Source organism: Trichechus manatus, unplaced genomic scaffold (assembly GCF_000243295.1).
Source record: "Trichechus manatus latirostris isolate Lorelei unplaced genomic scaffold, TriManLat1.0 scaffold00186, whole genome shotgun sequence".
NCBI classification, from domain to species: domain Eukaryota; kingdom Metazoa; phylum Chordata; class Mammalia; order Sirenia; family Trichechidae; genus Trichechus; species Trichechus manatus.
The window spans coordinates 5,069,886-5,097,789 of record NW_004444122.1 but is presented as its reverse complement, the minus strand read 5'-3'; the positions used below and the strand labels follow the sequence as shown (position 1 = coordinate 5,097,789).

The following is a 27,904-nucleotide window of genomic DNA, read 5'->3' as shown; positions in this document are numbered from 1 at the left end:
TTCTTATACAGTGAATTGTGAGAGCCAGAACTCAGTAGGACTGCCTGTTTTTCCGAGTCTCACAAGTTTTCCGCCTTTGACAGGGTGCAGTCTTACCACTTTTCTATCATTTGTTTTAGTGGAAAATATTTGAGTTTTCCTTCTCTGACAGGTTTCCGCCTTACACAGGTTCTGGCTTTTGCAGTTTTTACTGTAGTTTAAAAAATGCTTTCAAATCCATCGTCTCGTTTTAAGGAAATATGTATTATTTGCAATTTTCTCATAGGGCTTTATTATTATTAACGTTTATTCAGATACCTTTCTTTCTTTTGTTAAACTCCTTTATTCCTTGGAATATGGGGGTAGAGAGCTTGAACCTAAATGTTGTTGTTGTTAGTTGCCATTGAGTAGATTCTGACTCATGGCGACCCCATGTGTGCAGAGTAGAATGGTGCTGCACAGAGTTTTCCAGGCTGTGACCTTTTGGAAGCAGATTGCCAGGCCTATATTCTGAGGCACCTCTAGGTGGATTCCAACTGCCAGCCTTTAGGTTAGTAGTCGAACGCTTAACCGTGTGTGCTACCCGGAGGCTACTGAACCTAGACAGAAGGAGGAAATAAATGTAGAATCAAGAAAAGCAACATGAGAAATACTCGACAGAACAACTCTTGATCTCTATGCATCTGGAGCAAAAGAGAAAGAAGGAAACCAAAGACTCAAAGAAGAAACTAGTCTATAGGACTAACAGTCTACATGAACCACGGCCTCACCTACCCTGAGACCAGAACAAGTAGATGGTGTCCAGCTACTACTACGGACCTTTCCGACCAGGGACACAATAGATGGTCCTGGGGAAAAAATGTAGAACAAAACTCAAATTCCCAAAAAACCTGGACTTACTGGACCAGCTGTGACTAGAGGAACGCCCAAGACTATCACCCTGGGATACCCTTTAAACTTGAAACTCAAACCACCCCCAGAGGTCACCTACCAGCCAAAAGACAGAGTGGCTCATAAAGTAAAGAATAACACCCATGAATATTGTGCTCCTCTAAACAATCATCTAAATGAGACCTAACAGTCAACATTTACCCTAGACCAAAGATGAGAAGGTAAGGGAGAACAAGGAAGTTAGATTAATGGAAACAGAACAACCAGAATGGAAATAATGAGAATGCTGACACATTTTGAAAAGTTTAACCAATGTGATTGAATAATATGTATAGAAATTGTTAACTGAGAACTTAATTTGCTATGTAAATTTTCTCCAAAATCACAATAAAATACTTAAAGAAGAAATACTTGACAGAAAGTTTTTTATTTTATTTTACTATTGTACTTTAGATGAAGATTTACAGAACAAACTAGCTTCTCATTAAACAATTAGTACACATATTGTTTTGTGATATTGGTTACCAACCCCATGACATGTCAACGCTCTCCCCTCTCGACCTTGGGTTCCCCATTACCAGCTTTCCTGTCCCCTCCTGCCTTCTAGTCCTCACCCCTAGGCTGCTGTGCCCAGTTAGTCTCATTTTGTTATATGGGCCTGTCTAATCTTTGGCTGAAGGGTGAACCTCAGGAGTGACTTCATTACTGAGTTAAAAGTGTACTGGAGGCCATACTCTTGGGGTTTCACCAGTCTCTGTCAGACCAGTAAGTCTGGTCTTCTTTTTTTTTTTTTTTTTGTGAGTTAGAATTTTGTTCTACATTTTTCTCCAGCTCTGTCCAGGACCCTCTATAGTGATCTCTGTCAGAGCATTCTGTGGTGGTAGCTGGGCACCATCTAGTTGTGCTGGACTCACTCTGGTGGAGGCTGTGGTACTTGTAGTCCATCAGTCGTTTGGACTAATCTTTCCCTTGTGTCTTTGGTTTTCTTCATTTTCCCTTGCTCCCGACAGAGTGAGACCTGGGGAGTATCTTAGATACTACTCACAAGCTTCTAAGACCCCAGAAGCTACTCACCAAAGTAGAATGTAGAACATTTTCTTTATAAACTATGTTATGCCAGTTGAGCTGGATATTCCCTGAGACTGTGGTCCCCACGGCCCTCAACCCAGCAGTTTGGTCCCTCAGGGAGTTTTGATGTGTCTATGGAGCTTCCATGACCTTGTCTTGGACAAGTTGTGCTGACTTCCCTAGTTTGACAGAAAGTTTTTTTGGAAAAAAAAAAAGAAGAAAGAATAGAAAAGTAGGGGTGAGATTGTAAAAATAAAGTAACTAAAGCATCCTTTTCCTTGTATTACCTTAGAATGTATACCTTTAGATTGGTGTAATTCAAGTTGGGTTTTATAGTAAAAATACATGATCTGGCATAAATTACAGTCTTTCTGGACTGAAACTGATGTTTATTGATTAGTTAATATTGTGTGGACAATTTATTTCCTGTACATCTTGCTACTTAGCAAAGCTGTGATCTGTGACAGGAAATGAGGCATAGAAAAAAGTATGATGGAACAGCTGGACTTGAGCATTTGTGTGTGGGAGGAAGTCAGTGGAAACAAACTTAATGGATCCTTAGGTCAGCCCAGTGATTACAAAATCAAATGAGTGAAGCCCATAAAATAAAAGTCTGTAATGAACAGACTTGTGATGGTTCAATCTTGGCTTATACGGTTATAATTTGGTCTCAAGGTAGAAGAGTTAGAAGTGTAGTTTTGGGTTCAGACCCTGGCTCTGCTGCTTAGGAACTCTGTAATCTTGGGCAAGATCATTAAAACTTGCTAAGCTTCAGTTTCCTTAACTGTAGAAATAGGTTTTTATTAAAAAGAATGAGGTAGTTTATCTCAAGTTACTGAGCACAGTGCCTGGGAGCATAAAAAGTACTCGACATGGTTTTAATAATAACTTACGCTTACATAGCCCTCACTGTGCACCAGATTCTCTTCTAAGCCTTGTAGATATTATGTCATTGAACTCACAACAATCCTGTGAGGCAGCTATTCTTACTACCCTCATTTTATAGATGTAACTGAGGCACAGAGGAGGTAAGCAACTTACCAAAGGTCACACAGTGATTGTAAGTTGCAGTGCTGGTATTCCAACCCAGGCAATCTAGGTCCAGCGTTGGTGATCTTAACCATATTGCCTCTCCCAGTAGTTTGTAGAGTAAAAATAATGCAGATGGCATTTAAAAAGGAATCCAAAGGATCCCTGGAAGATGGCACAGTGAATAGCAGTACCAAGAATCTCCTACCCCAAATTTCAATGAAAAATTTTTGGAATAATGCCAAGCAATAAATGCATTCAGCAGAAAGCAGTTACCAACAATAACAGTAACACCACCACCAATGAATCTGGGCCTACCGCCATCAACACTGTAGGATGGAATGGAGAAGAAGCCTTTCCTCCATCTGCTCCATTCTAAACCACTGGATCTACAGCATGAGAAAGTATAGTATTTTAAAGCAGTCTTGGAATCACACTTGCGTGGTAGCCCCACGCACAGACTTCTGATAGGCGGTTTTAAGAGGTTTGTAGGTAGCCTCTCCTGAAGCACAAGAAGCAGCTGCTACTACAGTGTGTACAACTGACTCCTCCTTCCATCACGGTCCAGCTTTGAGTCTAGCTCCAAACTGAGGAGGGATTTCCCAGCAGGCCATTTGGCTAGGGTTTAAAGGTGGCCCATTATAACAGGCAAGAAAAAAGAAAGCATGGGTGTTGTTGTTGTTGTGGTTAGTTGCTGTCAAGTCACTTCCGACTCATATTGACCCCATGTGACAGAGTAGAACTGCCCAATAGGGTTTTCTTGGCTGTAATCTTTACAGAAGCAGATTGCCAGGTCTTTCTCCTGTGGAGCCGCTGGGTGGGTTTGAACCACCAACCTTTCGGCTAGCAATTGAGACCTTAACTATTTCGCCAACAGGGCTCTTTCATTACATCAGAATATATAAAGAAAAACTAGAGGTATATGTGTGTGGGTGGGGGGGTTGGGTGGGTATATATATAAGCCTGTTGCCGTTGAGTCAATTCCAACTCATAGCGACCTGATAGGACTACAATGAGAGACTTCAACACACTTCAGTTAGTAAAAATCACATGTAAAATCTGTACAATATAATTTATAATGGTATGTGTTGAGTATTGCATTTTTAAGAGAATTTCAAGAATTTACGTACCATTTGCAAAAACTTTTTCTATGCAACGCTCCAAAGAAGAGTGCAAAAAAAAAAAAAAAAAAAAAACCTCAGTGAAACAGAATCCACCAGAAAAGACCTCACCCTACAGCTGCACCCATCTGTTCCTTGCTCCTTCCCTTACAGAAGCACAAGTGTCTGTCTGCCTTTCCAAGGCTAATTAATCCCTACATCTGTGTTCTGGATTCCAGCCCCTCTGCTTCCTCAGAGATCTCACTCCATCCATCAACCCCTCTCTTTTACCACCCTCCTCCCCACTACTCCCGTATCTCTCAATCTCTCACTCTGGGCTCTTTCCCATAATGGTTAAACATGACTAGGTCTCTCCCATCTTAAATACAAATAGTAAGAATGTGTATGTATTGAACAAACTATTTCTTGATTGTCCAAATCTCCTGCTACCACCAAAATATTTCAGCCCTGGTGGCGCAGTGGTTAAGAGCTTGGCTGCTAATCAAAAGGTTGGCAGTTCGAATCCACCAGCCACTCCTTGGAAGTCTTATGGGGCAGTTCTACTCTGTATTATAGGGTCACTATGAGTCAGAATCGGCTAAATGGCAACAGGGTTTTTTTTTTTTGGCTTATGCTGACAAACCAGCACCCGTCTTTCAGTTTGTCATACTGTGGTGGCTTGCGTGTTGCCATGATGCTGGAAGTTTGCTATCAGTGTTTCAAATACCAGCAAGGTCACGCATGGTGGACAGGTTTCAGCAGGACTTCCAGACTAAGAAGAAAGGCCTGGTGATCTACTTCTGAAAATTAGCCAATGAAAACCTTATGGATTGCAACAGAATATTGTCCAATATAGTGCTGGAAGATGAGCCCTCTAGGTTAGAAGCCACTCAAAATACACTTTGGCCACATCAATGAACTCACACATACCAATGATCATGAAGATGGTGCAGGACCGGGCAACATTTCCTTCTGTTCTACAGAAGGTCACTGTGAGTCAGAACCAAGTCAATGGCAACTGATAACAAAACAATACTGACAAAAGTTTTGGAAAAACTGTTTACACTTGCAATCTCTACTTTTTCATTGTCATTCACTCTTCCAATCACAGCTTCCTGTGCCTTCTACTCAATTGCAACTGCTTTTACAAAGCTCAATAACAATCTCTTTACCGCTTCATCTAAAAGACACTTTTACGTCCATATTTGTAGAGCATTTAGTGCTATTGATCCTCCTCTCTCCTCAAAATCCTCCACCTCACCAGGGTTCTCCCTTCACTTCTGGCCAGAGCTGTTGTGGTGTGCCATCAAGTCGATTTTGACTAATAGCAATCCTATATGCCAAAGTAGTACTGCCCATAGAGTTTTCTAGGTTGTAATCTTTACATGAGCAAAGCGCCAGGTCTCTTCCCCTGCAGAGCCACCGGTGGGTTCAAACCGCTAACCCTTCGATTAGCAGCTGAACGCTTAACCATCGCACCGCCAGGGCTCCTTTGGTCACAGCTGTTTCCTACAGAAGAGTAAAGAAATACTGAAAACATTTGTGATTATGGAACAGTTCTCTCTTCCTGCTCTTTATGATCTTGAGTTTTCCCTCACTTTGCCCTACGTCAGTGCTGTTCAAACCTTAGCTCACAACCAGTGGCATCAGCATCACCTAGGAGGCTGCTGTTGTTGTTGTTGGGTGCTGTTGAGCCAGTTTTCGACTCACAGCAACCCCATGTGACAGAGCAGAACGGCTACATATGGTTTTCTAGACTGTAATCTTTACGGGAGCGGATTGCCATGCCTTTCTCCCGTGGAGCAGCTGGATGGGTTTGAACAGCCAACTTTTCAGTTAGTAGTCGAGCGCTTAACCGTTGTGCCACCAGGGCTCCTTCTAGCGGAGGCTGCTCAAACAAAAAACCAAACCCGTTGCCGTCAAGTCAATTCTGACTCATAGCGACCCTATAGGACAGAGTAGAACTGCTTCATAGGGCTTCCCAGGCTGTAATCTTTACAGAAGCAGACTGCCACATCTTTTTCCCCTAGAGTGGCTAGGGGGTTCGAACTGCTGACCTTTCAGTTAGCAGCTAAACACTTAGCCACTGCACCACTAGGGCTCCTTGGGAGGATGCTAAAACTTGTACCCGTTGCCGTCAAGTCGATTCCGACTCATAGAGACCCTATAGGACAGAGTAGAACTGCCCCATAGGATTTTCAAGGAGCAGCTGGTGGATTCGAACTGCTGACCTTTTGGTTTGCAGCTGGCCTCTTAACCACTGAGCTACCATGTGCAAATTCTTGAGCTCCACCTTGAACTACTGGATCAAGATTTCTGTGGGTGAGGTAGGGATCTGTGTTTTAACAAGCTCTGCAGGTAATTCACATGCATGATGCAAAGTTTGGGAGGTACTGCCCGATAAAACTCTCACAGAGACTTGTATAGATGTATCAAACTTTACTAGAGGGTGGAATTACAGTGTAGGAGAAGAAAATATTTAAAGCTATTTAGTTTAGATCACTTTTTCCATAATATAAGGGTGTTAAACCACCCTAAAGAGAGGTCACCTCACAGATGCCCTCACTTCCTATCTTTTCGCAGCTGCCCTACAGTTTGCATTTCTCTCCAAGGATAGTCTTGTGGGCAACCAGGGATCCATCTTCTTCTACACAGCAGAAAATTTTTTCCTAAATTTGAGTCATTTTGGGTAAAATAAAACACCAGGCGTTCTGGTCTGAGAGGTTTCCCCTGGAGAGTGGAATTGTTATATAGGGTAATTGTTGGAATGCATGCACACATCCACACATCCACACACACAGAAAGGCAAACGCTTCTCAAAGACATTATAGCCTAAGTGTACAAAGATTTTGTAAGAGAGCGCTAAGCACAACTGACGTGCTCAAATAGGCTTTCTTCAGCTCAGGCAAACTTTCTAATTTATATGTATTTTCACAACAAACATATGCATGTATATATATATATATATATATATATATATATACACACACACACACATACGTATATATTAATAAAAATTTAGGAGAAATGTTTATATATTTGTGTGTGTGTGTGTTTATAATATGCTTGTTGTAGAAAATCCAAAATATTCAGGCAAAGAAAAAGAAAATGATAAAGATATCATATACTCATTACACTACTGAGAGATTCCAACTGTAATTATGTTAGTATGTATCCTTCCTGGGGTGGGATGAGATGAGGTGGTTGAGTATGTATAATAGATATTATTGTAAAATTACTACATTTTTTGTAAAAATTTCAAAGTGTACCAAACCCATTGCCATGGAGTCAATTCTAACTCATAGTGACCCTATAGGACAGAGTTGAACTGCCCTGTAGGGTCACCAAGAGCAGCTGGTGGATTCAAACTGCCGACCTTCTGGTTAGCAGACATAGCTCTTAACCACTCTGCCACCAGGGCTCCTCAAAGCATACAGAAGGATATAAAGTGAAAAGGAAAAGTCACCCTCTACCACCCCATGAGCTCTTACTCAATTCCAATTTATAAAGAAAATTGAAATTCCTTTGAAGGAGCTCCAACCCCATTCTGCCCCTGCCAGTGGCTGCCAGGCTGCTGGTTTTCACCTCGATTGTGGGCTGTTGGTTTTCAAGGCTACTGCAGAAGCTAGGAAGGGAGTGAACGGGAATAGGGCAAGTTAAAATGCCACAGAACTTGTTGTTCTTACTGAGATACAGCTGTTTCTCTTGAATAATGCTCTCCGGATTGCTGCAAGTCTTTGGTTAATTTTCATTTCCGAAAATTTGGTGCTGACAGTTTTTGCCAGCGTTCTCATTGCTTTTATGGAGGAAAGCGTTTTTGGAGGTCCTTAATTCGCCATTTTTGCTTGCTTGTTCAAATTTGTCTCTAAATAATGTCTGTATGTTGCATTTGGATGGTATGTCTCTTAATCCTCTTTTAATGTGTAAGTATCAACTTCCTTTTTCCCTTGGAATTTATTTCTTTTTGCTTTTTTCAATTTGTGTAATTTTATTTTTTATTTATAAAATTATATATGACACTTGCCAATTCAATGTTTTTCACATGTATAATTTAATAACACCAATTACATTAGTCATGTTATGCTACCATCACTCATATCTGTTGCCAACTTTTCCATCACCATAAACAGAAATTCAGTGCTTCCTAAACACTGTATCCTTCCTTCTCCCTCCCTTTGTCCCTGGTAACTACTAATAAATTTTGGTCTCTATACATTTGCCTATTCTAGATATTTTATATAAGTGAGATCATACAATGTTTGTTCTTTTGTGATTGACTTACTTCACTCAGCATGGTTTCAAGCTTCATCCATGGTGTAGCATGTTTCAGTACTTCATTTCTCTTTAGGGTTGAATAATATTCCATTGTATGTATAGAGCACATTTTGTTTAACCATTCATCTGTTTCCACATTTTGACTGCTGTGAGTAGTGCTACAGTGAACATTGGTGTACATGTGTCTGATTGCATGGCTGCTTACAAGTCTCTTGGCTATATACCAAAGGAGCAGAATTACTAGGTCATATGAGAGTTCTATGCTTAACTTTCTGAGGAACTTCCAGACTGTTTTCCACAGTGACTGTACCATTTTTCATCCCTATATGCCATGGATAAGGGTTCCAATTCTCCACGACCTCATCAACATTTGTTGTTTTCCATTTTTTTGTTTGTTGTTTATATTAGCCATTGTCATGGATTGAATTGTGTCCCCCAAAAATATGTGTCAACTTGGCTAGGCCATGATTCCCAGTATTGTGTGGTTGTCCTCCATTTTGTGATTTGATGTAATTTTCCTATGTGTTGTAAATCCTAATCTCTGCCTGTGCTTAATGAGGCAAGATTAGGTTATGTTAAAGAGGATTAGGGAGGGATGCAGCACCCTTACTCAGGTCGCAGCCCTGACCACATGTAAGGCGAGTTCCCTAGGGGTGTGGCCTGCATTACCTTCTATCTTAAAAGAGGTAAAAGGAGAGAGAAGGAAGCAGAGAGAGGAAACTCATGCCACCAAGAAAGAAGTGCAGTGGGGAGGGGAGTGTGTCCTTTGGACTCGGGGTCCCTCCACTGAGAAGTTCCTAGACCAGGGGAAGATTGATGACAAGGACCTTCCCCCCAGAACTGACACAGAGAGAAAGACTTTCCTGGGAGCTGGCCTCTGGCCTCCTAAACTGTGAGAGAGTAAATTTCTGTTTGTTAAGGCCATCCACTTGTGGTATTTCTGTTACAGCAGCACTGGGTAACTAAGACAGCCATCCTAGTGGAGGTGAACTGGTATCTCATTGTGGTTTTGATTTGCATCTCCCGAATGGCTAATGATGTTGAGCATCTTTTCATGTGTTGTTGGCCATTTAAATATCTTCTTTGGCGAAATGTCTATTAAATTTTTACTCATTTTTTAAAATTGAGTTGTTTGTCTTTTTGTTGTTAAGTTGTATGAGTTCTTTATATATTTTGGATATTAAACGCTTGTCTGATATATGGTTCTCCAAAATTTTCTCCCAGTCTATATGTTGTCTCTTCACTTTGTTGTTAAAGTGAAATTTATCTTTTGAGGAAACTAGCTATTTTTCCTATAGAGTTTCCACAGTCTGTATTTTCTGATTACATCCCCATGGTGTGGTTTAACATGTTCCTCTGTTTCTATGTTTCCTATAAATAGTAGTTAGGTCTAAAGGCTGTGTTATGTACTTTTTATTGCATAATATTAGGAGGCATATAATATATAATTGTCTCTCTTTTTGTGATGTTGTAGCCATTAATGATCATGCCTTAAATGATGATATTCTATTAGTCCTTCGTTTATGAGTTAGGATACTTCTATAGTGAGAAACTTTCCTTTACCAACTATTGGTTCCCTAGGAGAATAGTTTGTATAGGAAAGACATGATAAATGCATGAGTCTTTTTATTTGCCGGCTTTCGAAACAAGGAGCTCATTCCTAGCATCCACAAAATGTAACCGATGACTTTTTTTTAAGTATTATTATGAACTCATGGGTTTTAACATATTTCTTGTGATTCATTCTATTGCAATTGTTGTTCTTATTAATGCTCAAATTGTCCAGTTAGAGACTCTTCAAGCTGACTCGAGTCATTTTGATATGACTCAAGTAGTCTTTGAGAGCCTCCTTGCTTTCATTATGCCAAGATGTTCCAGGATTATCTTTTCATTTTCTACTCAGACCTAGATTAAGTGATTTCTCTAAGAAGCCCTGATTTTATTTAGTAGGACATAGTATTTGGAGGTACAATATGAGTGTGAGGGATGTTCATTGCTACTGGGTTGGTCATTGTTTTTAGGCTTTTCAGTAGACAAAACTAGGAAATATATACTATGGAACACACACATACACACACTTACTGATTAAATACTTATTCAGGTTCAAGACAGCTATCTATCTATATATTTAATATCTGGACACTTTCCTGAACTTTTTCTTTTCTTGTTTTTCATTGTAATAGTTTTGTTCCTTTTGAATTTTTAAAGTAAATAGTCATGTAATCTACAAATAATAGGATTTTTTAATCTTTTCTTTTCCAGTATATATTTCTATAAGTTGTTTATTTTTTAATTACATTGACAAGGATCTCTACAATAGTGTGGAAAAATAAGGGTGATGATAATCCTTGTTTTGTTCCTAACTCTTGTAGGAATGATTCTAATGTTCCACCATTAAGAGTATCAAGTCTGCCCATAGCTTCTGATATTCTTTATCAAACTGAGAATGATTCCTTCTATCCTTGCCTTTATAAGGAGTCTTATCAGTAATGTATGCTGAATTTTATCACGGACCTTTTTATATTTATTAAAATCATGTTATTGTTTTAACTTCTCTGATCTGTTAATACAATCCATTATGTTAATAATTTTCCAAATGTTGAGTCAATTGTAATATCTAGAATATATTTTATTTACTCATGGTGTATAATTCTTCTTATACAGTTCTAGAATTGATTGCTTTGTTTTATTTAGTATTTTTATATCCATAGTCATAATTAAAATTGGTTCTATATTTATTTTTGTGCTCTCTGTGTTTAATTCGGGTATCAGAGCTCTGTTGGCTTTATAACATGAACTGGAAACCTTTCAGTCTTCTTATTATCTGAGACTTACCTGTTTGCTTAAGGTTGTGCAAAACTCATCCAGGAAACTTTTTGGCCCTGGTCTTATATTTTCTTTATGCTTTCTTTTATTAGAAAGTTTATTTTTGATTTTTAACTTTTAAAATTTTTATTTGCTAAGTAACACATGAATATGTATTTTTTTATGGGAAAGTCAAATAATATAGATTAGATTCTTCATTCTCCCACTCTCAATTCCCTCCCAAGAAGTGAGCATTGTCAATAGTTTAGTGAAAATCCTTCCAATCATTTAAAGGATTAAAGTATTAAAATCTCAGCCTATTATTTACTAATATACAATTAGCAGTATACTATGCATTTATACTTTTATGTGGGTACAGTATCATTCTATGAATTTACACACAATATAATGTAATATAATCTTTACATATACATTTCTACAAAGTATATATATGTACATACACATAAAAATGTATTACTTCAATGCATATACTTTTATAAATGGGATTACATCATATATATTGCTTTCTAACTTGTTCTTTTTTACTCAACAATTTATATTGGTGATTTTTCCATATTAGGTCATGTAGCTTCTTATCATTACTTTTATCATTTGCAGAGTATTCCTTAGTATGAATATACCCAAACCAAAACCCAAACTCATAGTGACCCTATAGGACAGAGTAGAACTACCCCACAGAGTTTCCAAGGCTGTAAATCTTTACAGGAGCAGACTGCCACATCTTTCTCCCACAGAGTGGCTGGTGTGTTCAAACCACAGACTTTTTGGTTAGCAGCTGAGTGCTTAATCACTGCGCCACCAGGGCTCCTTAGTATGAACATATCATTGTTTATTTAATCATTCCCATATCGATGGACATTTAGGTAGTGTTCATTGTTTTCTGTTACATATAAAAAACAAACTACCTTGAAAGGACATTTAGCAAATGTTAGAAGCAATTCTCTCTGGGCAGTAGGGTTAGAAATAGTTTGCGATTTTTTTCCTTTTGTTTATCTGCATTTTATAATTTTCTGTAATAAACAAGTATTTCTTATTGAGTAAAACTTACAAAAAAGTCAATGACTATATTGATATCATTTCACCTAGCAATTCCATTCCCAAGAGTTTATACTAAAGAAATTGTTTTTTGTAAGTTAGGTAAATAAACAATAAACAACGTCTACTCTAAGTAATTCATATCATTGATAATGTACTAGTATCATTTAGAAACAAACTTAATGTTCAAATAGGGGACTAACCCATTGTCGTCGAGTTGATTTCAATTCATAGTGACCCTACAGGACAGAGTAGAACTGCCCCATAGGGTTTCCAAGGAGCAGCTGGTAGATTCGAACTGCCAGCCTTTTGGTTAGAAGCTGAACGCTTTATCACTGCACCACCAGGGCTCCAAATAGGGGACTAGTAAGGTAAAATTTTATATATGAGCTTAGATTATTATTTGGCCATAAAAATGAAATTATTAGAATATGTAACTGTATGAAAAAGTATCCATGAGAACCAGGACTTCTTGTAGGTAATTACCTAGATCAGGGGTCACCAAGCTTCTTCTGTAAAGGATCAAGTAATAAATATTTTAGGCTTTGCAGGCCATATTTCTCTATTGCGTAATTACTCAACGCTATTGTTGTGGTTGAAAAGCAGCCACAACAATATATAAAAGAATGAGCATGGCTGGATTTGGCCTGAGAGTCCTAATTCGGGGCTCCGAATCAAGGTATCTGAGGCCTGGGTTGTTTTTGTCGTTCGGTATGCTTGAGTTGGTTCCTACTCATAGTGACCCCACGTGACAAAGTAGAACTGCCTCATAAGGTTTTCTAGGCTGACGTCTTTATGGAAGCAGATTGCCAGGTATTTCTCCTACGGAACTGCTGGGTGGCTTCCAACTGCCAACCTTTCAGTTAGCAGCCCAGTGCTTAACTGTTGTACCATCGGGGCTTCTTAAGGCCTGGGTGACAAAGGCAATCGAGGTGATAGGCGATGTGAATACTATTAATGTGCCTTATGCATACATAGTAGGTGCTTCCCAAAGATTCCTTGACTGTACAAATGGAAGTAAAATGCTGCTAAGAGCACTTTGCGGGTGCCCTTGGTTTTGATTGACTTGTTTATTTTGATGAACCTTTAGTGCACAAAGGAGCCCTGGTGGCGCAGAGGTTGAGCACTTGGCTGCTAACTGAGAGACTGGTAGCTCGAACCCACCAACTGCTCCATGGGAGAAAGATATGGCAGTCTGCTCCCATAAAGATTATAGCCTTGGAAACCCTATAGAGCAGTTCTACTCTGTCTTACAGGGTCGAAATGAGTTGGAATCAACTGGATGGAAATGGGTCAGTGCATAAGATTTACTACATTCGTCTTATTTATGTTCTTTCGTAGGAGAAGAAAATGTCATTGCTGTCCCTTTGGGAAGTCGCAGTGTGAGAATTACAGTGAAAGGACCTGCACATCTCTGTAAGTAGAATTTAATCTTAATATTTTTTACTTGCTGAAAGTTTATTTAGCCCAAACAAACTCTTTGTGTTAATGGCTCAGTAGACAAACATCTCAGGGACTTTGCCCAAAATAATCTGCATCACCAGAGAAATTATCTATACCCTAAATTTTTCTGTTTTCATGCCCCAGTGAGAAATATTGCAGTTTGGAATTAATCCCCCATGGGAGAGAAATCAATTTCTTTTTGAAACAAACTATTTTTATGTGGAGAATGTATTAGGAATTGGGATCTTCTAGAGATTTCAGCAGTTTGGGACAAAACAAAATAAAAAATTTAAAACACAGAGCCTTATCAATGAATATAGCTGAAGAGGACAAACTTGTTGCCTGCACATCATGACTTCTGGTCTACAGAGCCCCGACAGTAGAAACTGGTTTCCCAGATAGTACTGAGAGTGTGAAACAATAGAGTATTGTGATTGTATTGTTTCCTTGAACAAAGTCCACAGGCTTCTTATCTTAGTTTTTCTGATCTATTAGGATCTAAAAGAACTGAAAATGCCAGAGTTTGTCTCCTTGTTTCCCAAGGTCTCCTGTGGCCACAAGACAGGGCTTTCTTAGTCCTATTCAAAGGAAAATGGGTGATCACCAGTCTGGCCCCTCTGACCTTGAAGGACTTTTTTTCCCTATAAAAAGTACAAAACTGTAACTGTTTTAAAACCACAAAAATCCAGGTTTAGTGGATCAGAGTTACATATTGTGTCAATTTGTTTCTGGGCCACCATCTGAGCTTCTTCATTCACAAGGATTTCTCAGGACCAGAAGCATCGCACATTTTTGGAGATTTTTAAGTGTGCCTGTGCACGTGTGTGTGTGCATGCATGTGTATGTTTGCGTATGTGTGTGCCTGCATTGTATGTGTGAGTGCATGTGTGTGTAACGAAACCACTGTGTTTCAGTGAGTGGGATGGATTTTGTATGTTTTGCATCCAGAACTAATGTTCCAAGCAGAAATGCTCTTTGAGATAAGTTTATATCAAAATATTGTTGGAATGTTTCTTATGGTCACCAGTAGTATAGAGGAAAATATTAAAAACAAAAAAATCCTGTGGTACGTTATGATCTAAATTAGAGAAATAAGAGAACATCTTTGTAACAATGACAGTAAACAATTCATTGGAAAGCCTTTTTTGCTCTTAATTTTATTATATAAATTATATAAATTTTTTACAGACATACTAAAATGTTTACAGGTTGTGATGGTTAAAGCTGTGTATCAGCTTGGCTGGGCCATGATTCTCAGTGGCTTGGCAGTTATGTAATGATGTAGTTTGGCAGTTGTGTAATGACGTAGTCATCCTTCATGATGCGATCTGATGTGATCAGCCAATCAGTTGTAAGGGGAGTTTCCTTGGGGGTGTGACCTGCATCCAATGTATATATGGACATTCTGGCAAAGCTTGCTTGCTTGCTTTGGATCCTGCATCTGGCTCATCATCATCTGGCTGCTGTTCTTGGGACTTGAGCCAGCGGCGTGTTATATTGCCTGCCAATCTTGGGTTCATCAGTCCCTGTAGCTATGTGAGTCAGGAGAAGTCTCCAGCCTGATGCCTGACCCACGGACTTGGGACTTGCCAGCGTCTACAACTGTGTGAGCCATTTCCTTGAGATAAATCTCTCTGTGTGTAGACACACACACACACGTGTGTGTGTTGTGTATATATGTGTGTGTGTGTGTGTGTATATATATATATACTTCACTGGTTTTACTTCTCTAGAGAACCCAGCCTAAGACACAGGTATATAAAAGTCATTTCATTCAAGGCTTTCTCTCTAGAGAAGCATGAAAACATTTTTTAAACTTCTTGTTTAAATGGTCTTTAAGGCCCGCAGCCCCTTAATGACAGTAAATCTTTATCCTTTTAAATATAAGTTTTATTTTTGGAAACAGTGAGAAATCATTCAGATCCAAGTTTGGTGATTCATTTGAGTGATCGCATTATAAAATACTGTTTTGGATCCAAAATTTTGAGGTGACAGATGTTCATAGCAGCATTATTCATAATAGCCAAAAAGAAGAAACAACCGAAACGTCCCTCAGTTGATGCATGGATAAATAAAATGTGGCCTATATATACAATGGGATCATACTCAACAATAAAAAGAAACGAAGTAGTGAAACATACTACGACATGCACGAACCTTGAAAACATTATGTTAAGTGAAAGAAGTCACAAAAAGTCATATATTGTATGATCCCATTTATGTGAAATCTCCACAATAGGCAAATCCTTAGAGACAGAAAGTAGATTAGTGGTTGCCAGGGGCAATGGGGAGTGAGCAGTGGGGAATGAGGAGTGGCTGCTAAAAAGTCCTGGGTTTCTTTTTGCGGTTCTAACTTAGTTCATGGTAATGGTTGCACAACCTTGTGAATATACTGAAAACCATTAAAGTGTACACTTTAAATGAGTGAATTTTTTGGTATGTAGATTATACCTCAATAAAGATGTTTTAAAAAGCAAACAAAAAATATAAAGTGCCTGGGCCTGATTTTCTCATGGTACTAAAGGCAGTTGCCAAAGATTCGGCTCTAAAAAATGGTTTTATAAATTGTAAAACAGAATAAGTAAACAGCCTTTAGAGATGAATAATTTGAAGCAAAACACTCACTTGCATGCATATTAAGCATAACTTTATACTCAGGACTGGTACTGTTCCATGTCCAGGTCTCAAAAATGTTCCTATGTCTCTGAAAGTGACACATCTGTTGCTTGGAAAAATTTCCCTTCTGACCAGTCTCACTTTTAGACCTGTAAATGTTTCTGAAAGTTATCCTCCTTGTTGATGAATGGAACTGGCTTCATTTACCAAGAATTTAGTTAATATTTCTGAACATCTAAATATAGAAAGTTTTGTTTTCTTGATTTATGCAGCTTTTTTTAAATTCTCTACAATAACAAAGATATATATCTGATGTTAACAACCAGTAAGCTTATTTTGCAATAATAAATTATTCTTTTAAGATCCACATTAACTACAACCCTCCAAAAGTCTGTGTTATCGAGCACCAACACCCAAGAACACTACCATACTGTTAGTCTCTTTGCTGTGGAGTGGAATGCAGCTATGGAATCTTACATATGACCTAGAGGTATTTAGGTCCTAAATTACCAGTCCCATCCCAAGCCTTGGCCTGGCATTATAGTGAACACATAGTCCCAAATTTCCCTGCAGTGAATACCTTCAATAATGATGGCAGGAAGATCTTTGCAAAGAGATTGTATTGTGGCACAATTTCAGCATTAAATGTTTGACTAGCAATAAACTCAAAAAGCCAAGATGCCATAAACTGAAAATCTCCATTATACAGTTAGAAGGTTGATTTTTTTTTTCTCTAAGTCCTGCCCGATGACCATATGTAAACGTGGCTACTATACATAATGACCAGACAGAGGAAACTGATGCTGAATGAAGTGTACATACAATATAAAAATACAGCGCTACTCTTAGCATAAGTTTGAGGTATTTATAACTAAGTTAGTTGTGCTAAATGTTAATTACATGTTTACATAACAAAATGTTTATGGCCTTCTTAAAATTTAAGAAGACCTCTTCGGGATGATTAACATGACCCTTTCCTCTTTTGACCATTAGTCATCTATCTGTCTTTTTGTTGTACTGTGGTTGCTCGTGTGTTGCTGTGATGCTGGAAGCTATGCCACTGGTATTTCAAATACCAGCAGGGTCATCCATGATGAACAGGTTTCAGTGGAACTTCCAGACTATGACAGACTAGAAAGAAAGGCCTAAAGACCTACTTCTAAAATTTAGCCAGTGAAAACCTTATGCATCCCAGTAGAACATTGTCGACTCGCTTTCTTTGATCAGGAGGGATCGAACACTGGAGGAGGACATCATGCCTGGTCAAGTAGAGGGCCAGTGAGGGCGAAGGAGGCCTTTGGTGAGATAGATTAGCACACTAGCCGCAGTGATGGACTCGAACGTACCGGCGATCATGAGGATGATGCAGGACTGGGCAACATTTTGTTCTGTTGTATACAAGGTCACCATGAGTCAGAGTCGACTCAATGGCAGCTATCTATCTTCCTCTTTCGAAAGAAGCTTAGACTGATACTTCTCAGTGAAAGCCTTTCAATGAGAAGAATTTATCATCTTTCCATTCATCTGATAAAGGGTTAACCTAAACACAGCAGGCCATAACCACAAAAGGCCAACTTGTTTGTCAGAATCTGTAGGACTTCGAATAATAAGAAACTACATCAAAGGGGTGGGACACAGTGCTCTAACCGGTTCAGTGGACTGTGGGCATATGTACCAAAACTAAATAACAATCTACCCCAGGAAGCGAGTCAAAGATCTGCCCAATATCATATGTAGCCCACATATCAAAAAACAACCATCATATGACAGACTCAGGACCCCTGAGCCAATAGGCTAAATTGTTAGAAAAGAAAAATAAGAAAAGATCATCCAATCATGATCTTAGTTCTTTGTCTTTACTTTAACCAATCATAGTCTGTAAGTCAGTTACGCATAGGTATGTATTCCAATAATTGTAAAGGGCGTGTTAAAAGACCCTTACTCCTAATGTAGCAGCACATGTCAAAACTGTATAAAAAGCACTTATAGATTGTACTTCGATGTATTTTGGTCTGTTTATAACCTAAGTGCTTGCAGCCAATTTCCCATTTCTGTTTTCTGATATGTCACAATAAAAATGTCTTTGTTGCAGAAGACTTTGGTGAAAATTGTTACTCGACAACACATCATTTCTTTTAAAAATAATGAGTAGGCATCAAAATATTTGAAAGCATCACTGCAGACTTCAGTGGTGAAGATTCTGAGATTCTCAGTGTCACCTTTTTGAGGTCACAGATCATCTCTTTGTCAACATTCCCTTCCTCCCCAGTATTAAGCCGGGAGAGGAGAAGGAAGTCAGAGCAGACAGTGTGCAGCAGGCAAGGAGGCTCACAGTCCTTCCCTTCACTGTGCTTCCTGGGCTCCCCACCCAGCACCAGCCACCTTGCTGCAAAAACCAAAGAGGGGTTGCGAGATTTCTCATGAGCCCTGAATTGCCAATTGTCGCAACCTTGGGGCTGCCACAAAATACATGGAAATGCTAGTAATGGATTTTTAAAAACTTAATTAAAGACGATTCACAGGCTAACACATCGTCTGAATTGTTGATTGGAAAAACCACCAACTCCTTTTCTGACATTTATGTTGAGAGGCACAGGCACTAAGGAGCAGCAGATCTACCACCAATAAAAATTACAGCTTTTGAAGTACCACATTGGCTTCCAGCTCCCTGTGGCACAGTGGTTTTGTTAATACAGATTATCAGAATGTTTTGCCTTCATAAACTCCACTTTAATCAAATCACTCAACCTGTCTTTATTTGCCCACTTTTGACTGTTTACTTGTTTACACAATCAGGGCCAGAGCACCTGTTTTCCACCTCCTCTCTATACAACCTGTGTTTGTGAATTAGAGTACTGAAAGCCTTTTGAAATAATTGGAAAAAAAGATATTTTACAATAAGCATATGGTTCAGAAAGCAGAAGGTCATTAAAAAGACAGGAAAGAAAGAAAACACCAAAATGGATGTCAGAAGAGACTCTGAAGCTTGCTCTTGAATGTAGAGTAGCTAAAGCAAAATGAAGAAGAGATAAGTAAAAGAGCTGAACAGAAGATTTTGAAGGGCTCAGGAAGATAGAGTAAAGTATTATAATGAAATGTGCAAAGACCTGAAGTTAGAAAACCAAAAGGGAAAAACACGCTAGGCATTTCTCAAGCTGGAAGAACTGGGAAAAAAAAAAAAAAAAAAAATCAAGCCTCGGGTTGCACTATTGAAGGATTCTATGGGAATCCTTGAGGGGTATCATTGCTGATGTCAGATGGATCTTGGCTAAAAGCAGAGAATACCAGAAAGATGTTTACCTGTGTTTTATTGACTATACAAAGGCATTTGACTGTGTGGATCATAACAAATTATAAATAACATTGGGAAGAATGGGAATTCCAGAACACTTAATTGTGCTCATAGGGAACCTGTACATAGACCAAGAGGCAGTCGTTTGAATAGAACAAGGGGATACTGAGTGATTTAAAATCAGAAAAGGTGTGTGTCAGTGTTGTATGTTTTCACCATACTTATTCGGTCTGTATGCTGAGCACATAATTCAAGAAGCCAGACTATATGAAGAAGAATGCAGCATCAGGATTGGAGGAAGACTGGTTAACAACCTCCAATATACAGATGACACAACCTTGCTTGCTGAAAGCAAAGGGGACTTGAAGCACTTAATGATGATTACACCTCAGCATAAAGACAGGCAGTGTTTTGTTGTGTTGTACATAGGGTCGCTATGAGTCGGAACCGACTGGAAGACCCCTAACGACAACAACAACATATGGTTCAGTGGAGGAGAATAGTGGTTTGGGTAATGTACGCACACTTGAAAACTGATTTTGCTACTTGTATTTTAGTATCCTTGTCACTGACGATGTTGAAATAATGGAGTAGACCTGACATTTGAAATAAACACTAAAACCAAACAAACAGAAATTTTAGGCTTTGATTGAGGCGGTGGATTTCATTGCAACTGGTCTTCCTTTTCTCCCAGATCATCTTTCCAGATTTTTACATCCATTGCCCCAGCTCTGCATCCCCATGAAACTTGGAACACAGTGATCCAAAAGGTTTGCACGGTGGTAAAGCAATTACACTCCAACACGGCAATGGAATTTATTGCATATTATTTGCATTTAATCAAGTCACTGTAGGCTAAACCTCAGTCTGGAAGCTGGATGTTTTCTATGCGGATGGATTTTGTCCAACTTCGTTTTGCATTTTGATGTTGCCTTCATGCTCATTGTTTTTCCTGCTTCACTTTGGAGGCTTAATGCATCCAATTTAGGGCCCTCTTCCTATCTCCAGTTTCCCATCTCTTTTTTACTGACAACTCACTTTATAACACTCAGTTTTATATCTTCATAGGAACTAGGAAATGAACTTAATCTCACACTTTCCAAAAATCTACTGTGGTCATGGAGACCAGGGCCAAAGTGGTTGGGGTTTTGTGTGCCTGAAAGTAGCCAGCATTATTCTTTAACCACTAATGATTCCTCCAGATCAAGTAGCTCATGTCCAGCCTTTGAATTTTCCCAGAAAGGTTCCCAGCCTGCCTGTCAAGCATAATCAGGGATGTCTCCTAATGCCTGTTATACAGTCTGTCCAGTGTGCTTGAATTCCTGCAGCTGCTCCAGGGGCAGGGAAAAAAATCCAGCAAATGAAAGCAACCAAGCCCAGAGGCATGTGATCGCAGCCCCTAATGTTGGACCATCTCGTTGGGTTCTATTGCCTTTCCATGTTTAAGTTTTAATCTGAATAGGGTTTTGGTGCTGTTGTGTTCTTTGCTGGAGATCATTAAAGAGTGATACAATACCATTAACTCTAGTGGAAGTTTCAGAGTACAGAGGACATGGGAGATTGTCTGCTCTGACTCCTTATTTTTGAAAAGAGGCAATGAAAACACACAGCGGCAACTTAGGGATAGAGCTGGGGCCAGAAAAGCAGGTGCCCCAGCTCAAAGTCCTGTATTCTTTTTACTGCTCCCTCAGCTTCAGATCAGGTGTTCTAAATATGGTAACATTTACAAAAGAAAAGAAAGAGGAAAAAAAGAAACCCTCCAAATAACATAGAAATGCTATTTTGCTCAGACTGTGCTGTTGGCTGCTGTCGAGTCGACCCTCCACTCATGGTGACCCGGTCCCATACACAACAGAATGAAATGCTGCCTGGTCCTGCACTATCCCCTTGATCAGTTGTGGATGGGACCACTGTGATCCATAGGGTTTTCATTGGCTGAATTTTGGAAGTAGACCTCCAAGCCTTTCTACCTAGTCTGTCTTAGTCTGGAAGCTCAGCTGAAACCTGTTCAGCATCATGACAACACACAAGCCTACATTGACAAAAGGGTGGTGACTGCACATGAGGTGCATTGGCTGGGAAATGAACCCGGTGTCCCGTATGGAAGGCAACCATAGGTAAACATTTTTCTGTAGCAGAATAAAATCACTTATGTTCATATAAACACAAATCTGAATAAAGGGGAAGCATGAGGGAGATCTTTGTGGTGAGCGTATCTTGATTGTAATGGTGTGTGATAAAATGGCATAGAACTATACATACATATTGTACCAGAGTCAGTTTCCTAGCTTTGATATTGTACTGTAGTTATTCAAGATGTAACCATTGCAGGAAACCAGATGAAGGGACCTCTCTGTACTGTTTTTGCAACTTCTTGTGAATGTATAATTGTTTCAAAATAAAAAGTTATGACAAAAAACAAATTAGAGATTCATTCTGGTTTTGTCTAAATTAAAAATCTTCTCAACAGGTGATAAATTGAGTAATGTAGCTTTACTCTCAGTAATAACTGCATCATGAAAAAAATATAAAGAAACAAAATTTTTGTCCTTTCTCTGATGGTAGAAATGGCACCAAAGAGTTGTGTGGACCAGAGTTCTAAGGAGCCAGAATGCCCCTTAAGAGCGAGGATGGTGAGACTTCGTTTCACATACTTTGGACATGGTATCAGGAGAGACCAGTCCCTGGAGAAGGACATCATGCTTGGTAGAGTGGAGGGTCAGTGAAAAAGAAGAAGAACCTCAATGAGATGGATTGACATAGTGGCTGCAACAATGGGCTTAAACATAGCAATGATTGTGAGGATGGTGCAGGAACAGGCAGTGTTTTGTCCCCTTGTACATAGGGTCACTGTGAGTCAGAACCAACTGGATAGCACCTAACAACCTAACAATAATTGATCCTAGCACTCTTGTTAGCTCCTTTTTCTGGGCAACTAAAAATCTTACAATTCTATTCCATCAATATGAATCGATGTTTGACTAAATATAGTAGTTATTTTGCTATCATATGCTGATGTTGTATTTGCAAAATGTCTTTTGAAATAAAATTCTTTTAGATATGTATTTATCTTATTTGAATTGTATTTTTTAATTTTAGTTATCGAGTCAAAAACACTTCAAGGAAGCAAAGGAGAACACAGCTTTAACAGCCCTGGAGTTTTTGTTGTAGAAAACACAACAGTTGAATTTCTGAGGGGGTCAGAGAGGCAAACCTTTAAGATTGCAGGACCTCTGATGGCGGATTTCATTTTCAAGGTAGGATGATTCTCTTCATAAACTTCTCCATGCATCTGAAGCCCAGCACACCCTGAATTTTAAAAATAATAAGTTTGTTCAATGGAAACTCATCAATGATTTTTATATAAGCATGTATCATTAAATATATCATCTGTCTTGGCAATCCATTACTAAAAATTGCTAATCTCTCTCAAGTTCCTCCTCCTAAACGCCTATCGGTAGGAAACAAACTTCGATTTTACAGAGAAAAGATTGTTTTGTATTCATAGCCTCTGTGCTCAGTTTTAAACCTCCGGACGGGGTTTGGTGAAAATGGTTGGTGGTTAAATACACCATGTCTTAAACAAGTATTGTGCTATTGCACGTCTTCTCCTTCCAAAGGAGAGCAGAGAGGACAGAGGATGATTCTTTTCCTTCCTTTAGCAAAGATCTTCACTTCCACCTGGGGCCCTTTGAACTGTGTGATCTTACAGTGGGCAGATTCAAGGTCAGCATTTTCTCCCCCAGATAGTGTCTCATACTGGGCCTCTGTCTGGCATTTGTCACAAGGTGCCCTCAGAAGAACTCTTCTTCCCTGTAACCATGAGCGTGTGTCCCCTCTCTGAGTACATCTGGGGCATCTTCCCTCACTTAGAAGACGTGAAGTGTAGGGGCCAATAAGTTTTCAAGATGAAGCAATTTGACACTCTTCTGCTAAAATTGAAAATGCCTAGGAAATAAGAAGAAAAAGGTAGTTCAATGGGTAGTCTTGTTCTATCTGTTTTCAAAAATTTATTCCAAAATGGAAATGGAAGAAAGAGAATAGCTCAAATTACCTGGGATATCTTTACATATAAAAAGAACCAATGCCTTCAAAAGATCTGTCTTGCACATATTAATTTCTCAAAGAATGTTTTATTGATGCATCAGTTGTGCCAGTAGAAATATGTACTGGAGTTAGACCAGAGTTGCAAACTGCGTGGTCCAAATTCAGCTCTCAGTGTGACCAGTCAAGTGTCAGCCTGCACAGTGTGTATATATTTTTTTAACTCTGAATTTTAAATGGTCAGAACTTAAAAATCAAGAGCTTTTTACATAAAAAATAAGTTTTTTTAAAAAAAATTCTTTAACAATAGAAAGATCTGACAACTTGCATTTTCGTATAGCAATAATTGGCTGGAGCTAGGTAGCAGCTACCCTCCTCAAGGTCAGGACACACTCTCTCTGGTTTGCCATGGTCCACACCACTCCCTATTGTATCCCTAATACTGAAGGCTTAAGTATCAGTTGCTGTTCATCCTGATTCAGGCATTTATGTTATCTGCCTAGCCTCTGTAAACATTTAAGGTCGTGGCTTCTGGGTCAGACCTTTAAACCATCTACCCAATACCTATCTTTGACAGTCGCATTGTGAAAAGTTTTGGGGAAGCCATAATTGCCACCTGTTTTGAAATATTATTTGGTTATAGTATCAGTATAGATAGGTCTCAAAAATATATGGATTATTGTTACCATATATAAAACACACATACTCATACACAATAAACTATATATTTTTATGAGCATGTGTGTGTGTGTGTTTTAAGATTTGTAAGGGTACACTGCACATTGAAGACACAGTGGTTCTTTCAGAAGGGAGAAGTCCTAGGTTTACTTACAATATTCTAATTCTTAAAAAGAATTTTTAAAAAGAATGTACTCATGTATTACTTACATAATTAAAGCTAATTTAAAACTTCTTGCCCAAATTATGTATTCATCACTTGATAGACTACCTTTTAGCAGCATGCTGCCCACTGTCTGAATTAATACTCAGTCCTCTATTTTTCTGTCTTTGAGTTCTGGCTTTCTCCAACTTAATAAACAATAGTGGGCTTCAAGTTCAATTTCTGGAAAGCTTTGAATCTCTCTAAACTGAAAAGGTTTAAAAAATATATGTTTATCAAAGAGAGTGTTACACACAGCTGTCTGAATCATGTGGGAAGAAAGCCTCATTTTCATGCCTACTGCATCTTCTTCCGTGGAGGTGGTGTGCTTGGTGGGAGAGTACTTGGCAAAATCAGAGACACTTGTGATGAGGCAAGAATGACTCTGATATTGTTTTTTCCTAACTTGGGAGCTTGTCCAAATATTTTGAGTTTCTAGGAAATATCCTTTGTGCATCTGTTACATTTTTATTTTGCGCAGAACACTGAGTATTGCCCAGCCTGTGTTATTGCTGAGATAAGGAACTCTTTGCTTCCATTCATCTCTTCCTGGCCCATCACTCAATCAAGTAATGTCTGTACTTTGAGTGGAAGGTTAAAAGTGCAAATGAGGTCACTGAGGATTATCAGCCATGTGTTTGTTTCGTAGTATCTCTTTCCATTCCAATCAACCAACAGCAGCTGGTCTAAAAATGGAAGACTTGACTTCAGCCTGAGAAATGAGGAGGAGGTGAAGCCCAGCTCTGCCTACTTAATGCTACTTTACCATAATGGTGGGCATGCTGAGATATATTCCCTCACTAAAGTTCATATAATAGACCTTATTTCATGGACTTTTAATAAATGGACTGTTGAAAACTACTGTGTTCTTACATAGAGAGTAAGATATGTAGACATTAATGGGACGTTAATTTTTTTTAGATTTTGTTGTCACTCAGATTCTGAAGTTTAGCAATCCACTGCACTGGTGAGGCAGAGAGTTCTATTTTCTGCTTTTTAAGAAAAGAAGCTGTATTTTCATGATTGGACCATTCTTGAAAACTGCACTTTTTCTTCTTCCCAATGGATTTCTCACCATATATTCTTGATTTCCGGAATGACCTATGTCTCTCATATGACTCTTGTCACAGCACCAACCTGTCACTGGTATTTTGCATTAGAACCCCTGACGTATTATTGCTTCTTCAATATGTGCATTTTGCCACCAGGTAGCAGTAGAGAGTCTTGACCAAGTAATTGATGCTATGTGCTTCCTTGACTGGGTGGAGAGATAGGCACTATTCTTCAGGGAGAATTTACTGAACATTTGCATCTGTGGGTCGATATTTGTGAATGTCAACTTTAAGTATATGCCCATGAGAATGATGTAATAAAATAAAATTAAAAGGCTTTGATAAAAGACATCTTTTTCTATGGTTAATTTATAACTACTACTGGTAGCTTTCCTCCTCTTTTAAAACGTATCCATCTTCAGTGGAAAAAAAAAAAAAAAAGATTTTCTTCCTCATGGTGTGAAATCTACCTTTTCCTGACAGTTGTCTTCTCTAGTTGTCCTCTTCTTAAGGGATCATCTTTCTCCCATTCAGGTATTTTGTGTGTTGGTAGGAAGATATTCTCCGACTGCTTCTTCCATTGGTTTCCAGATATGAGAGCCTGTGCCTTCCTTTTCGTCTGCTTTCAGCTGCAGGTATTTTTTATGCTCTCCACCCACCAAATCTCTCTTGTCTTTCTGGGAGTTATGATAGCATATCTAACTTCTTGAGCGACAAGAGAATTTGAAACTGTCTGTTTACCTTTCTCCCAAAGAACAGGTCACAGGTCTGCAATGTGGCACAGCCACAGGCTAACTTTATATATATTCACAGGTGTTTCAAAACACAGCAAGATACAATTAGAGAGTCACTGCCCCACGGAAAAAGAAATTTACTCATTTTATCATGGCCCCCAGTTAGGATTCCATCTCAAGTCTTGCCACTAATTGCATAACTTTCAAAATACCTCGTGATACTTTACTGTAAAATAGTCTGTTGAGAAGATTTCTTGTGCAAGCAATTCAGATACTTTTCTAGAGATTGTCAGAATCCACAGCTAAATTATGTGTGATTCTATACACTCTAAAAGTAGTTTTATATAAACTTCTATTCCATAAAATTTTAGAAATTATTTTGAAGTAGTTGAATTTGCATTCATTTTCTTACCTTTGTTATAAAAATTGTTTTCCTGATAAGAAGGGGTAATATAATTTCATAAATGTGAATATGCTTTTCTCTTTTGCCATTCTGTTTACATTGACCATCTCCCTTGTCCGCTGAGCTGTTTGTCTTGGGGACTTGAAAGGGGTGGTATGGCAGAAGGGTGATTGGGTTGTGGTTAGCAGGATGCAAAGAGAAGGCAATAAGGTTCAACTTCTGATTATTAAACAGAATTTTTTTGAAAGACAAGCTTAATAGAGATAGATGAGGATTTTCTAATTTGATTTAATTCCCGGTAACATTTTAAGGGTCAAGTTTAGGGGACTCAGTGATAGCATTTCTTCTGTAATATAGAGAGGAGTTTGAGGATGTCCCTTCCCCAGTAAGGCTGAGCCATAGGCTTTGTGCCCTCAAGAAGGGGGCATACAGCATAAGGCACGTCCAGAGAGGAAGTAGGAAGCCTGTCCCTCTCCCTCAGTGGGTTGTGGGTAAAAGAATAAAAGAGAGGAGAGGATGGAGGAAGCCAGCAGTGAGGCATGTATCATAAAGACAGTCACTCTCCAGAGCAAGGGAGCCTATCAAGTAGGCTTCCAGAAAAGCCAAATGCAGAGGATGAGCTTTTGCTCCACTTTTTCATTTAGGACTTCAAGAGGAACATCCCTCATAGGGTACTTACTTCCTTCAAAAACAACCTGGAGAAGCCACATGTTACAGATTGAATTGTGTCCCCCCAAAAGTATGTATCAACTTGGCTAGGCCATGATTCCCAGTATTGTGTGGTTGTCCACCATTCTGTGATCTGATGTGATTATCCTGTGTTGTAAATCCTAACCTCTATGATGTTAATGAGGCAGGATTAGAGGCAGTTATGTTAATGAGGCAGGACTCAATCTACAGGATTAGACTGTATCTTGAGTCTGTCTCTTTTGAGATGTAAAAGAGAGAATCTGGCAGAGAGGAGAGGAACCTCATACCACCAAGAAAGTAGTGCCAAGAGCAGAGGGCGTCCTTTGGACCTGTGGTCCCTGCGCCTGAGGAGCTCCTAGACCAGGGGAAGATTGATGACAAGGACCTTCCTCCAGAGCCAACAGAGAGGGAAAGCCTTCCCCTGGAGCTGGCACCCTGAATTCAGACTTCTAGCCTACTAGACAGTGAGAGAATAAATTTCTGTTTGTTAAAACCATCCACTTGTGGAATTTCTTTTATAACAACGCTAGATAACTTAAGACACCAC

General features: G+C 39.0%; 1 protein-coding gene across 1 annotated transcript in view; it reads left to right on the top strand.

Annotated features, from left to right (window-relative positions):
* The window catches only part of ADAMTSL3 (ADAMTS like 3), a gene marked incomplete at its 5' end in the record, with an annotated part of 256,278 nt that overhangs the window by 27,091 nt on the left and 201,283 nt on the right, over positions 1-27,904 (top strand). Inside the window, 2 exons of the mRNA XM_023741699.1 lie at positions 13,545-13,619; positions 22,654-22,811. Of these exons, the coding sequence (XP_023597467.1) occupies positions 13,545-13,619; positions 22,654-22,811 (233 nt within the window). The remainder of the gene's footprint in view (positions 1-13,544; positions 13,620-22,653; positions 22,812-27,904) is intronic.